General features: G+C 41.8%; 1 protein-coding gene across 1 annotated transcript in view; it reads left to right on the top strand.

The window, feature by feature from the left end:
* Positions 1-10375, top strand: part of SARC_03255 (hypothetical protein) — a 16923-nt gene extending 6548 nt beyond the window's left edge. The window contains exons 5-15 of the mRNA XM_014302956.1: positions 716-1000; positions 2468-2662; positions 3208-3336; positions 3835-4008; positions 5467-5568; positions 5920-6030; positions 7067-7235; positions 7802-7926; positions 8388-8570; positions 9140-9243; positions 10072-10375. Of these exons, the coding sequence (XP_014158431.1) occupies positions 716-1000; positions 2468-2662; positions 3208-3336; positions 3835-4008; positions 5467-5568; positions 5920-6030; positions 7067-7235; positions 7802-7926; positions 8388-8570; positions 9140-9243; positions 10072-10180 (1686 nt within the window). The 3' untranslated portion in view covers positions 10181-10375. The remainder of the gene's footprint in view (positions 1-715; positions 1001-2467; positions 2663-3207; positions 3337-3834; positions 4009-5466; positions 5569-5919; positions 6031-7066; positions 7236-7801; positions 7927-8387; positions 8571-9139; positions 9244-10071) is intronic.
* Positions 10376-15236: the final 4861 nt, after the last annotated feature.

Raw genomic sequence — 15236 nt, 5'->3', positions numbered from 1 at the left:
AGTGAGGTAAGTGTGCCAAATAGGCATGAGATGATATATATATATATATATATATATATATAGTGATGCAGCCAATATACGTACTATAGGATTGTCCATTTGTTCATACGTGTATATCTGTTCGTATGACAGTGTGTATTGCCTATATCTATCTCGATGTGCTGTGTGCAATCTACTGTATTTGTGTGCCATTTCTGCAGCGCTGTATCTCCTTGACTCATTCAATACAACACTCCTTCAATCTCACTCCAATACTCACATCCCGCTTTTAACATCACACTTTAACATCCCGCTTTAACATCACACTTTAACATCCCGCTTTGACATCACACTTTAACATATCCCGCTTTAACATCATACTTTAACATCCCGCTTTTAACATCACGCTTTAATATCCCGCTTTAACATCACACTTTAACATCCCGCTTTAACATCCCGCTTTAACATCACACTTTAACATCCCGCTTTACCATCACACTTTAGCATCCCGCTTTAACATCACACTTTGACATCCCGCTTTAACATCACACTTTGACATCCCGCTTTAACATCACACTTTAACATCCCGCTTTAACATCACACTTTCTTTAACATCCCGCTTTTAACATCACACTTTAACATCCCGCTTTAACATCCCACTTTAACATCCCACTTTAACATCCTGCTTTAACATCACACTTTAGCATCCCGCTTTTAACATCCCGGTATTATCCAGAATATGCTGTGCCCCATCTGCCTGTCCCCCCCGTCTCCCGCCAAGACCACGCCGTGTGGCCATGTGTACTGCTACGGCTGTGTGTTGCATTACCTACACATGAGCGCAGGTGCCTGGAGTGAATGCCCTATCTGTCACGAACCCATCTGTGCGGCTGAGCTGAGGTCCATGACTCCGGTGGAGCATCCGTCGGTAGAGGTCCACACACCCATCGACATGCGCCTGCTGGTCAAGCAAGGACGCTCATGCATCTATCCCACACCCGTGGATGTTGCTGTTACCACTGTATGTATTGTGGATGTTGCTGCTACCACTGTGTGTACGAGTGCACATGCAACGGTGTAGTCTAATGATCTAAGCTGGGTGCTTGGTAGTAAAAATCTCAACGGAATCGTTTGGCTTGTGCCTTTGGCTGTCAGTGAAACAATTGATTCATGGATATATATATATTGTGTTACGTTTTGCCGGTCACGTCCTTCCAATGGACGTTGCGGCCATTTGTTGAGATGACTGCGATCTGTGTGCTTCTTGTACTTACCCTTGCCGTTAAACGTAAATGCCGTACGTGACTGATAGAGACTACCAACTGTTGGCCATGAATGTGTGTGTTGTGTATTGTTTTTGTGTTTGTGCTTGGGCTATGTGTTCTTCATTCTCTCTGCTCAAGCCAACATCGTACAGCAAGTCTGTCTGTGATATATATACTCATAATAGGTCTGCCTGTGATACATATACTCATAGTAGGTCTGCCTGTGATATATATACTCATAGTAAGTCTGTCTGTGATATATATACTCATAAGTGATACAGGTACTCATAGTAGGTCTGCCTGTGATATATATACTCATAGTACGTCTGTCTGTGATATATATTCTCATAGTAGGTCTGCGTGTGACATATATTCTCACAGTAAGTCTGCCTGTGATATATATACTCATAGTAGGTCTGTCTGTGATATATATACTCATAGTAGGTCTGCCTGTGATGTATATTCTCATAGTATGTCTGCCTATGATACATATAATCATAGTAGGTCTGCCTGTGATATATATACCCATAGTAGTAGTAGGTCTGCCTGTGATATATATATACCCATAGTAGTAGTAGGTCTGCCTGTGATATATATACCCATAGTAGGTCTGCCTGTGATATATATATTCATAATAGGTCTGCCTGTGATATGTATACCCATAGTAGGTCTACCTGTGATATATATTCTCATAGTAAGTCTGCCTGTGATATGTATTCTCATAGTAGGTCTGCCTGTGATATACATACTCATTGTAGGTCTGCCTGTGATATATCCACTCATAGTAGGTCTGCCTGTGATACATATACTCATAGTAGGTCTGCCTGTGATATATATACCCATAGTAGGTCTGTCTGTGATATATATTCTCATAGTAGGTCTGCCTGTGATATATATACTCATCGTAGGTCTGCCTGTGATATATATACCCATATTAGGTCTGCCTGTGATATATATACCACGTACGCCTATGGAGGTGTCCTATCATAGCTCGAACAACAACTGTCAAAGCCCCTCTGACGTTGTGCAACCATTGACCTGTCAGCTGTCGCCACAGCATGCATCTAAACCCTGAACCCTAAAACGCATACGACCATTCACACCTGCGAGTAGCGTACAGCCACACGCTACGTACAGCAGGAGACACGTGGTTAGTCAGAAGGACAATGCAGAGTGTGTGGTGATACTAAGTACTCCCTTCCCTTCATCTACCTACCACCCAGTCAGGGGGTGGGGTGCGCGAGGTGCTCTCCATCGGCAGAGACAGTGATCCTGAGGCGCGTAAGTACACCAATCTGCTGCAGACATCGGCCGTTGAGGTACAGCGCAACATCGTCACGCGCGAACGCAGCGAATTGGAGCTCAAACTGAATGACAGCCTCAGCTGTGGGGAAACCGAAGAGGTCTTGTATCTGCAGGTAAGATGTGCTGTGTAGGGAAGATGTGCTGTGTAAGTAGAAGTACTATATAGGCAGATGTACTATATAGGCAGATGTACTATATAGGCAGATGTGCTGTGTAGGCAGATGTGCTGTGTAGGTAGATGTGCTGTGTAGGTAGCTGTGCTGTGTAGGCAGATGTGCTGTGTAGGCAGATGTGCTGTGTAGGTAGACGTTCTGTGCTTGATGTGCACGCGTGTTTGCATAGCAATCAGTGTTGCTGGTGCAAGATAAAGGTGTTTCTGGTTCAATTGTTAGTAGCGTTTGTGTGGACGTTTGGTATTTAACAAATTACGTAATATCATGAGCACACTTTTACCAGACCGGCTCGACTATCCTTAAACGTAGTCTTACGTAGATTCACATATACTAATTATGCTTCAATTACTTTATATCGTATCCTTCAATCACTAGGTATATATACCCATTGCACGCGAGTACCATATTACACTACGTACTCATAACCTAATTGACAGGAATAGCTCGAGCGTATCACGTACTCACACAACGCATGACACAAACAGATTGCGCTCGAGAAACTGCGCCAACGAAGTGTTGCGCTGCATGAAGCTCACGTGGCAACTACTGAGACACACGACCACGACAAGGCCGACCAACCACAGCACACGCAGCACTTGCCACCCCCAAAGCAGGTAGGGCTATTAGGCATATATAAATAGACATATGTGTACTGCACTGTGTACTGTAAGTGTGGTTATGTATGTATGTATGTATGTATGTATGTATGCATGTATGTATGTATGTGTATGTATATGTATGTATATATATATAGTATATACATATATATATATATACATATATACATATATATATGTGTGTGTGTGTATATATATATATATGTGTGTGTGTGTGGATGGGTAGGTGGTGGGTAGTCTTGAATATGCGCGTGTGCATGTGTTTCTATTCAGGATGCTGCGCTTTGCCCAGTAATCTGTATATGTGCACGTGTATATACCTACATATATATATATCAATTGGCGGCAATCAAAAATGTACCTAATCTGGCTCAACGCTCACACATCACATCATAATTATTATTTACTTATTTCTAGCTGTATTCGTAGAGGTGGCAGGAATTAAACTAAAAATTAACATATCACATCCCATCACATTACTACGTCTTCGCATAGGGTCGGGATGAGCTTGAGCGTGAGAGAGACTCAGAACCCACCTTTCTGTACCAGGCCACCGACGGTCGCAGGATATACATGCACTCCATCAACGTACGGTGTCTGGTGAAGCAGTTTGGTTCGCTGAGTGCGTCCCCACCCGGTCTTACCGGCAAGATACTGGACTTAGCCCAGGTATATATACACATCCTTCGTGTGGGTGGTATATTTGTGTGTACATGGGTGTGTGAGTGGTATGTGGGTGTGCACATGGGTGTGTGGGTGGTATGTCTGTGTGTGCATCGGTGTGTGAGTGGTATGTCTGTGTGTACATGGGTGTGTGGGTGGTATGTGAGTGTGTGTGTGGTATGTGTGTGTTTTCATGGGTGTGTGGGGGGTATGTGTGTGTGTACATGGGTGTGTGGGTGGTATGTCTGTGTGTGCATGGGTGTTTGTGTGGTATGTCTGTGTGTACATGGGTGTGTGACTGGTGTGTCTGTGTGTACATGGGTGTGTGACTGGTGTGTCTGTGTGTACATGGGTGTGTGACTGGTGTGTCTGTGTGTACATGGGTGTGTGACTGGTGTGTCTGTGTGTGTGGGTGGTATGTCTATGTGTACATGGGTGTGTGAGTGGTATGTCTATGTGTACGTGGGTGTGTGGGTGGTATGTCTATGTGTACATGGGTGTGTGAGTAGTATGTCTATTTGTACATGGGTGTTTGTTTGGAGCATAGCCACCAACGATCTAGTGAGGATGAGTCATGGCTGTCGTCTGAGGTATGTTTCACGTCCAAACGGTTAACACACGTGCCTAGTCATTTATGAGTGTGCCATCGCCCAGTCGGTTGGGCAAGATGCAGGGTTGGGCTCAGGTAAACGTAGTTTACGTTTACGTATATAATGCACGCCTGTGCGGGTGTATATGAGAATCAGCGTTTAGTATCTGGTAGGTGTGTACGCTACAAATAATCGTACTATGTACTTACGCTCGCCTGATAATGTAAGTACGTTTATTAGTACGTACTGACACCATTTGTTAGTACATTTATTAGTACGTACTTACACCATTAGTAAGTACATTTATTAATAAGTACTCACACCATTAGTAAATACATTTATTAGTACGTATTTACACCATAAGCTGTTACATTTTTTAGTATGTACTTACACCATTAGTAAGTACATTTTTTAATAAGTACTCACACCATTAATATATACATTTATTAGTACGTACGTACACCATTAGTAAGTACTTTTATTAATAAGTACTCACACCATTAGTAAATACATATATTAGTACGTACTTACACCATTTGTACGTACCTACACCATTAGTAGGTACATTTGTTAAAAAGTACCTGTATCATTGGTAAGTACTTGATCCGGTCCTGAGTGCATTGCTACCGGACTTTCCAGGAAGGATTGTATCGTCTGTTGTATAGCACTCGGCTTGTCGCTCCTGTCGATAGCCCTCCTGTGTCTTTCGTTTAGGACAACGCATAGGAGGTCCATTCAACACAAATCTCCCCTTTCCAATAAAGTAGGAGTCTTATGTTATTTTAATATATATATATCAGCTATCCAATCTCATGTAGTGTTAGTGTGTTAGTCCACTCTATATCACATTCCAAACCCCGTGTTCCATCCACAGGGGACTGTCACCCACGAGACGCGTAAGAAGTTGAGGTACCTTTCTCATCTGCCGTTGTCGTCTCAATTCCTCATTGCTGAGCTGGATCTTGATCATCTCTTGGTATGTGTTGTGTTGTGTTGGAGGAGGGTCATCGGTCGTATTTAACACAAAGCTCCCTTTTCCAGCGTCATTGATATATACATATACATACATACATGCATACATACATACATACATAGGTATGAGGGGAGAGGTTATAATTTATATATACAATTTATTTGCCCTGCCTTTGTTGTGCGCTCGCAATACAATCGCACATATCTCATTGGCATTGCTAGTGGGTGTACTTCTACACGTTAACGTTACCTGGGCGTTCACTCTCGTTCCGTAGTATCAGAATGTATTGCCGGTGTTTTATAGTGTACGGCGTTAATTTAGTTAACGGGATCGTCACACTACCTTTTGGTGCAGTCGGATGAAGTGATCGCCGAGTTTCATGACGAAACACAGAAGTTGAAACAAAACAGAGAGCGCAAAGCACAGCGTATCAAACAGGAGGAAACACGCATCATCAGGGAAGAGGTATAACAATGTGCACGCCATTGACGCATATGCATATGTATGTATACATGTATATATATGTATGTTTTATTATGTATATATATATATATATACATATATATGTGTGTGTGTGTGTCTGTCTGTCTCTGTCCCTGTCCCAGTCCCTGTCTGTGTGTGTGTGTGTGTTTTTGTTTTGTTCTGTTTTAGGAGGACGGTTGTGTGTGTTTCTGTGAGTATTGATCGCACAGTTGAGTACATGACACATATTTGTGAGGGTTGCGTTTGTTCACATCATCTGAGTTTATACTCAAGTTTCTGAAATGGCATATTTCGATGTATGTATATATATATATTGCTTATAGGTATACTTGTGCTGATCACAGTATGTGTCCATATAGTATAGTATCTTTCTTACGTGTTGTGTTCATTTATGTACATATTGCTGATAGGTATATCGCATATACCAAGGCATCCGTTCGTGTTATTCGATATGCCTGCATATGTCAAAATCCATTTGTACGTATCTGCGTGCATACATGTATTTGCTGGTGATGTACATTTACCATCTCAACACTTAAGCGCTCAGGACTATTCGTCGTACTAGACACCGGCCGTCCACGAACGCTGATGGATGCTGTAACATGATACTGCTTCGTGCTAGTGATGGGTTGGAAAATTGGCGCACATATGAAGCTCTCGATCACGTTCAAGATTGTTGTCTTATACGCCTACTTATCCTATTTGAAGGAAATGTATATACATAACTTTGCGACATGTTTAGATGTATTCTTTCTCAATTTATATATATCTAAGTCTATCCATATCCATCCCGGGAGTACGAGTACATGACCATCACCTATATGTGTTAACTATTTATCTCAGCTTATATATTTATATGTTAACTATTCATCTCAGCTTATATATTTATATGTTAACTATTCATCTCAGCTTATATATTTATATGTTAACTATTCATCTCAGCTTATATATTTATATGTTAACTATTCATCTCAGCTGATATATTTATATATATACTGCTCTATCTGCCCCGTTTCAGGAAGCACTGGCACTCAGCAAAGCGTTTAAGCACGATGTGAACGATGAGAACGCGTTTCCTTTGGCGCTGAGTGATAATCTGATAAGGGGCTCTACCAGTGCAGATCTGGATATACCCTCCAACGGACACCTGAACCGCACACCCACACCCACGCACGACGCGTTTCCCAGTAAGTACCAGCACCTATCTTACGCACACATGTATAGATAGTACTTCTGTATGGTTCCGTGTGTGTCCGGTCTCTATACTGGGCGGTAGTCTGGTGGTGGGTAGGCTCAATGCAGACCTGGACATACTCTCTAATGGCTACCTCTACCGCACACCCACACTCACCCACGATACTTTTGCCAGTCGTTTCAGCACGTGCCAGATGTGATGTGTCCTCACAGTTTTTGCCATGTATTTCATATGTGCTATATGCCCATAGGTTGAGGCATGCATTTCGTTTGATATATGTGTATGAGGATTAGTTCTTGGCATGCATCTGATGCTTCTGCTGACCATCTTGTCTAGAATTCTTGTATCTTGTTGTATGTTAAATGTTGTTTGTATGTATACATATAATATATATATATGTGTGTGTGTGTGCGTGTGCGTGTGTGTGTGTATGTATATGTGTATGTATATGTATAAGTATGCATATGTGTATATATATATATATATATATATATACGTATATACATATATTCATATTCATATCTATCTATTCTGAAACCACACCCCTCCTGTACACAGGTATGTCCCCAGAAGATGCGGTGTTTATGGCTGTGTTGGAAGAGTCCAAACGCACGGCCGCAAACGAACTCTCCTTCTCCTTCGCTGGTGCTACGAGGAATACCAATGCGCATAGACTGCTACCGGTGAGTGTGACACGTCTATTCGATCTAGCAAGTACATGCACATAGGCTGCTACCAGTGAGTGTGAAATGTTGTGATATGTCTATTCGATCTAGTAAGTATATCCACAGAGAGTGTACTCTCAATTCCGTAGTGTAGCATTTCTGGAAAGGATAGAAATTCCTTAGCTTGAAAAAAAACAAGCAAAAGAACATCTCATCGTGTTTCAAGTACGTTAATCGTGTTGACATTCACTCAGTCTTTCTCGCATGTGTTGCATATCATATTAGCTTGGTAGCCTTTCTCGCATGCGTTTCATATCATGTTATCTCGGTAGTCTTCCCCACCCAATGGGTATCCTTAAGCCTGACCCCACCCACCGGGTATCCTTAAGCCTGACCCCACCCACCGGGTATTCTTAAGCCTGACCCCACCCACCGGGTATCCTTCAGCCTGACCCTACCTCGTATGTATTGTTCTCCAGAGCGCCGGTAAGAACAAGGCTGCATCGGACGATTTTGATTGGCCCACAATTGGCTCACCCGCGACAAGCACCGCTCTTCTGTTCACCCAAACGTCGAGCACAAGCTCAACCAAAGAAGTATCACCCCCTTCAGACACAAGGCGTAAAACGTTTTTCTCGCCACCGCCTGTCTCGGTACCCAAAGTGTGTGTTTTTTTATCGTAGATAGTTCGTTTGCGTTTGTATGTTGAATGACGCTGAAGGTGAGTGTACGAGTATTCGTGTCATATATATATATATGTGTGTGTGTGTGTGTGTGTGTGTGTATATACATAGTATAGTTTGGCTTTGAGAGTTACAGAGTGTGCAGTTGACTCGCCTTCTGTCGTTTACGCCTATGCATGCCAGGGAGTTGTAATGTTTCGTCCGATGTTTCAATAGTGCTGAGTTCAGCTGTACTCGTTGCGGTTGGGTCGTACGGTCATACACGCGTTCAGTACACTTTTAGTGGACAACCCTGTGTTCAACGCATTTGGTACTGTGTAGCTATCTTCTCTGTATCTTTTGTGCCTTTGATTTGCACATGTCTTTGTTGCGCACACTCTCCTCCCGCACTCGTGTGTTTTTCGCTGTGGCTTCACTATTAAAGTCCACTTGTGCTCTATTATCGTTCACCAAGTGTACGTTTTATTCGAGTTTCGCCATGCTTTGGGTTTTGTTATATGAACACTATATGTATTGATATGAATTTGTTGATACTTTCATACTACCAGGCTCCGCCAATGGAACCACTACAAACGGCATCAGTCAACTCAGAATGGGCTCCAGATTTCCAAACGTCGTTCCAAGACTCGCTGAATAAAGCCTTCGTAGACCTGTATGTTGTCCTTGTGCATGATCATGTGTAATTATCTGTAACTTCCATTTGGTGTATCTGTCTAGGGTGGGCTGGATATGTTCTTCCTGTGTATGATCATTTGTAGTGATTAGTATCTTTCATTGGGTGTATCTTTTAGGGTGGGCTGGATATGTTGTCCTTGTGCATGATCATGTGTAATTATCTGTAACTTCCATTTGGTGTATCTGTCTACGGTGGGCTGGATATGTTGTTGCTGTACATGATCATTTGTAGTGATTAGTATCTTTCATTGGGTGTATCTGTCTATTGTGAGCTGGATATGTAGTTCATGTGCATGATCATTTGTAGTTATTAGTATCTTTCATTGGGTGTATTAGTCTAGTGTGGGCTGGATACGTTATTTCTGTCCATGATCATTTGTAGTTATTAGTATCTTTTATTGGGTGTATTAGTCTAGTGTGGGCTGGATACGTTATTTCTGTCCATGATCATGTGTAATCATCAGTATCTTTCATTGGGTGTATTAGTCTAGTGTGGGCTGGATATGTTGTTTCTGTCCATGATCATGTGTGATTATCAATCTCTTTCATTAGGTGTATCAGTCGGGGGTGACCTGGATGGAACTAGCAGTGCATCCGCCGAGTTAAACTTATAGTCTTCGCACAGCGTATTTTTGGGTGCGTCTGGTAGATGTTCGCCAAGCCGTATTAGTCTGACGCTTTTAGCGTGATTCAATCACATACAAGCACAGGCAGTATGGATAAGGTACAAATACACCCGACGATATGCGTGTTCCAAAGGCTTGTTTTATCTAACAGATATATGTTCTACTTTAATAACATTCAGTGACACGATACAAGTACCAGCGGACCAGGCTCACCAGGGTAAGAAGAAGAAAGGAGGGAAACGCAGCAAACAGGTTCTGTTCAGCACCACCAGCCAACGCAGGTCTTGAGATGTTATAAGACGTGTTCCCGCCGATCTTCAATCTACACGTACACATATTAGTCACAATCGAATATAGCGATCATGCCCAGCGTTTCTGAACCTGCCGCACCGGATGCAAAAACTTAGGCATCCAATCATATAGTAATCAAATTAGTTTAGTGGCTTATACAGCCCTCAGTATTAAAGAATTACAATCCACTCGCAATTACTTTAAAACCTTATCGCGATACACCCTAGGTTGTTTAATGAAATAGAAACAGCAGGTGTATGAAAGAACTTCAAAACGACTTCAAATTTGGCCATACTCGTGCTTTGGATTAATCGAATTGTAGCTCGATTAAAGTTTTCGCTGACTACACAAAACACCTATGCGAGCATAAATCTTGATATATGAGACCACAATATCTACGTTTGTGAGTTCATGTTCATGATCGCTTATTATGCATTCAGTCTCCGTCCATACATCCATATCGAGATCATTCTATATCCATGTACTTTTTTTTTGCTACTTTAAAAACGCTAGGCGTCAGAAGTCAGAATATGTCAAACAAAGTTTTTCGTCGAACTCTTCACGTTTCCTTATGAAAGCCAAATCAATTGTCTGGACGAGACCCTCTTCTAATTTGCGTCACGCGATCGTTCATCCTTCTCTGGGATTTACCTTCGTATTCCTTTCTTAATGCGCCTTCAACCCTCCGCTTTTGTCGTGCTGTTAACTTTTTCTTTCCTCAGCTTCTTTGGCACCTCTATTTTTGGTGTTCTTCCAAGGTTTCATTTGCTCTGTTTTCGTGTGGCGCTTGTTATCTGTGTTGTTTTTTCAACTGCTTTGTCTTTTTTGATCGGTGTGGAACATCTCTCCTTGCCCCTTCTTGTTGTGTTGTCTACCCAGCACGTAGTTCTAAGAAACATTCCTCGTCACGTGTTCATAAACTTACATTTCCTTGATCTCCATGTGCCGTCAATAACTCTTCTCGTTTCGCTTTTTCTAAATAACCCGTTGTTCCGATAATTCATCGCTGACTTCTGCTTCTAGCCTTGTTTTTCTTGTATAAGGCCTTTTTCGGCGCCTATTCTTGTACTTTCTTCAATTTTGATTTTCCTCAAAGCACAGCTTCTTCATACTCGTTTGTTTACGACAAACCTTGGACTTTGTTCTCCGCTACCCTCAGCTGTACTTTACAGTCACGTGGGAAAAAGATAAAGGGTTTCACTATTTTCACGGGGAAAGACGAGGGTTTAAAATAAAGCTGTAGTCACGGGGTAACAACAAAGGGATTGGGGGTAATATGATAGTCGAACGGAAAAGACAAGGATTTGGGGTACTACTGTAGACGCAGAACAAAAGTACAGCCTTACACCCCAGTACATCCTTACACGCCCATGTTTCTCAACAGACTTAAAGTTCAACAACAATTTATCAGCAGTATAATCGATATCGGTACATAGCAGAGTTGCTTTTAATCCTTTCTTGTCGAGTTTTCATTTATTTTTCCTCGTACAAAAGATTATAGAAAACCGAGATCTTTATATACATATGGTTTTAGAAACTATTGACTTCTATATCGCTATCAAAAAAAAGTCTTGTAAATCGTTGCTCAGATTTGAATCAAAACCGGCCTAAGACCGTTCTTCATTTTCACTCTTCCCAGTCACCCTAGCCTCATCCAAAAGAACTGCGATTGCGTTCGGACTACCCTCACTCCTTGGGACCATGACTACACTCGCGCTACCCTTAACAGTCAAAACTGAGACTACACAATATATTTCTCCCACGCACTAGCACCGGGTGTCCATCTGCACTACACTTGTCCTTTGGAACCAGAGCTGCAGGTATGCTATCATCATCCGTTGGAACTGAGACTACAGGTATACCACCTTTCCGTCACCAGTTTGACAGGACGGCAGATGTCCTATTCTCGTCCATTAGAATTGGGACTACAGGTGTGTCACCCTCACCCAAAAGAACAACGACTCCCCACTACTCTCACTCAATCAAACTGCGACTACTGCGATTACATGGAAACTACCTTCACTAATTGGAACTGGGCTTTTTTATCCAAACCAAAATAAGGAAGCCCACAGACAGAAAAAGTCGTCTGCGTATAAAGCCCCACATAAGCAAAAGTAGAGCAATAGCAGACCTGCAAGATACCCCTGTAGAACTACTGGGTATGGAATTCTAAATCTCAGAAGATGTTCAACTTTATTTTAAGTGAACTGTAGCAAGTGCTCAAATAGAACAAAACATGACAACCAAAGAATCAATGCTGCCACGATTCATATAAATAAAGAGGTCGATAAAGCGATGTACCTTTCTTCTGTACAGCTGATAGGGATATTTGAACTAGAGGCTATACATGTAAACAATTAAACGTCCCTCGCCTTGTCATCGGTTGAACGTCTACTGTCCCATACGTACCACTAACGTAAACGTTTTGGTATCGTATAGTCAGCCTAGAAGAGACCGACCTTTACATCTAGGTGTTTGCTGAGTATTCTCCAGCACGGACCCGCTCAAGTAATATATATATTTAGTGACCAGGACATTCTTACCTTCATATACGTTGAATACAACGTATTCTTGATTTATTTCTCATCTGTGATGAATATTTGGAACTCGCTGGCAAGCAACTTAACTCAGTATTGCGTTTGATGATTGGGTCCAAAATATATTTGTTACATAGCCTAATGCTAGAGATGTGACGTCCGCAAGTGCCAAGGATTCGATGGACTTACCCTTTTTGCCACTCATCAACACACTGTGAATTGCCATACCGATCGCAACGCCATCGTCTGTGCTACCGGCTATAGAGATCTTGTCTGCACAAAATATATTGCTCAGCGTATTCTGAACCCTTGTCATGTGGGTAGCGTCACTTACCAACACAATCTTATTGATATTCTTTGGTGTAGCTATTGCGTCTGCTATGAAATGAATTAACAAAATAAGCGTCTCTCGTACAAGCGGCGACGTCAACACTCCATTTCACTCCGAGCAATTTTAATTGTCAGAATATCAATCCTGTGAACCTCATCAAGATTCCGCCGGAAACTGTCCAGAATAGATCACAGAGTAAGTTTGCTATCTTCGCAAGCCTCTCGCAGACAACGTATTGATCGAACATTTCGGTCAGTTTCCCGTCAAGTATCTTTCTCGCTTTCCAGGGCTATCTGGTCCGCCATACATATCAAAAAGAGTGCCGCTGGAACATCTGACGTATTGCTGTCGTATGTGACTAGGCCCTTGTTCATTGTTTGATGTTGAAGACCATTGAAGCTACCGTTTATGCTACAGATTATCAGATGTAGCGTGGTGCTCGTTTATGCAATTGTGTGAAAAAGAGTGCCGCTGGAACATCCCACATTAATCATATTGCTGTCGTATGTGACTAGACCCTTGTGTATTGTTTGATGTTAAAGACCATTGAAGCTACCGTTCATGCTACAGATTATCAGATGTAGCGTGGTGCTCGTTTATGCAATTCTGTGGATTTGAAATCAGATCTATATTTTTAGTTGCCAGTATTTTCCACTAATAATATCATAGTAGGCTCTGGAGTTAAAGTTATAACAAGTTTTACTATGTATCATTAATAATACATAGTTCACTTAACTTAAAAAAATTGAGTCTTATCTTTGAAATACAACAGATCTTTCTCGATAAGATACTGCACGAGGTGGTCCGCAGTATATTTTACCGACACCGCTTCATATATGTGTATAGCAGCTCCATGTCGACGCTCACTCCACTTGCCTGTGTATGAAGGTGAATCTTGGCAGCTTCTAGGAATGTATCAATTCTACAACAACGAGCACGATTGTTAACTCTTACTACCTTTCGAAGACCTTACTCGTCGATATCGCCCTCGTAGGCTAGTTTAAGGTCATTGTATATTTCGTTCTGTTTCTTGAGTCCTGTAATATCATCATTGATACATTGATACACTGTATCGACTACTTCCCTTCGCTTGTTTGCACATGCCGAGACTAGTTTCTTCATATTGCGTCTAATCTTTCGTGTGGTCTAAAAATAGTCCCAAGTTCTGAAAGTACGATGTATTGGCTAGACAGGTCTCAACTTCCGATCGGTTCAAGTCCTCTGGTAATTTGAACACCAAATACTGCGCCGGAATATTTCGCCATGATTTTTAAATTGAGCATCTTGTCGACTGATGTACACACGTTCTTGTAGCATCCGGGGCGCTGCTGCGGCATAGCAAGCGCATAATCGGTAACCCCAATAGGGGTGTACGGCGTAACATTTTAAATTGCATCGTCGATAGTTATGTATTTATGTTAAACATTTTTTCTCTTCAACAATTGATTTCAATTGATGCATGATTGTATTAGTTACTTTTCCAGTTGTTTGCCGAAATAGTATAGTAATGCACGAAAGTCTGCTTCCACTGAAGCCCACGTTTCCTTTTCGGCATTAGTCAAAAGATGCCCGATCGGAACATGTGAATTTCCTTGTTTACATGTTTAAAGGCATATAGAATCGGATCGACGCCTATCCTCGTGCTGAACTTGTTGTACTGCCCATCGATGCATTTGAGAACAAAGGACATATTCTTGACATTTAGATCCCCTGCGTAGTTGTGCCTCCCAATTACAACTTTCATAGATTGTAGATTATTAATCACAATATTATATTACTCGTTTACTCCATAGTTTACCACGCTGTGTAAAGGTGGTAGATAGACATTATCAGATTCTATCATCACATCCAGATAGCTTGCTTTCTTCTTTTGGGTTGTACTAACAACTGGAACCACCTGTTCAACTGTCTCGCAATCGTACTCAAAGCACGCAAGCTTGAATTTATGTAGAAATACATCCACGGTCATTCTTGGCGGACAGGAACGACTCTGGACTAAAATTTCCGCGCGTGTAAAATTGTTAGAAGAAATCTTATTAATAACTGAAGTTCCTGAAATCGCTGTATGCCAGGTCCGTTTCCGTATTATATGCATTGAATAAGCTCTCTACAAATATTTACTACTTTGATTCCTACTCCACGAGGTTGGTTATTTACTAGTTTCTCCTCCAACACACACACATAT

Source organism: Sphaeroforma arctica (genome assembly GCF_001186125.1).
Source record: "Sphaeroforma arctica JP610 unplaced genomic scaffold supercont1.162, whole genome shotgun sequence".
NCBI classification, from domain to species: domain Eukaryota; class Ichthyosporea; order Ichthyophonida; genus Sphaeroforma; species Sphaeroforma arctica.
The sequence above is the reverse complement of the archived record's forward strand: the minus strand, read 5'-3'. Positions and strand labels throughout refer to the sequence as shown.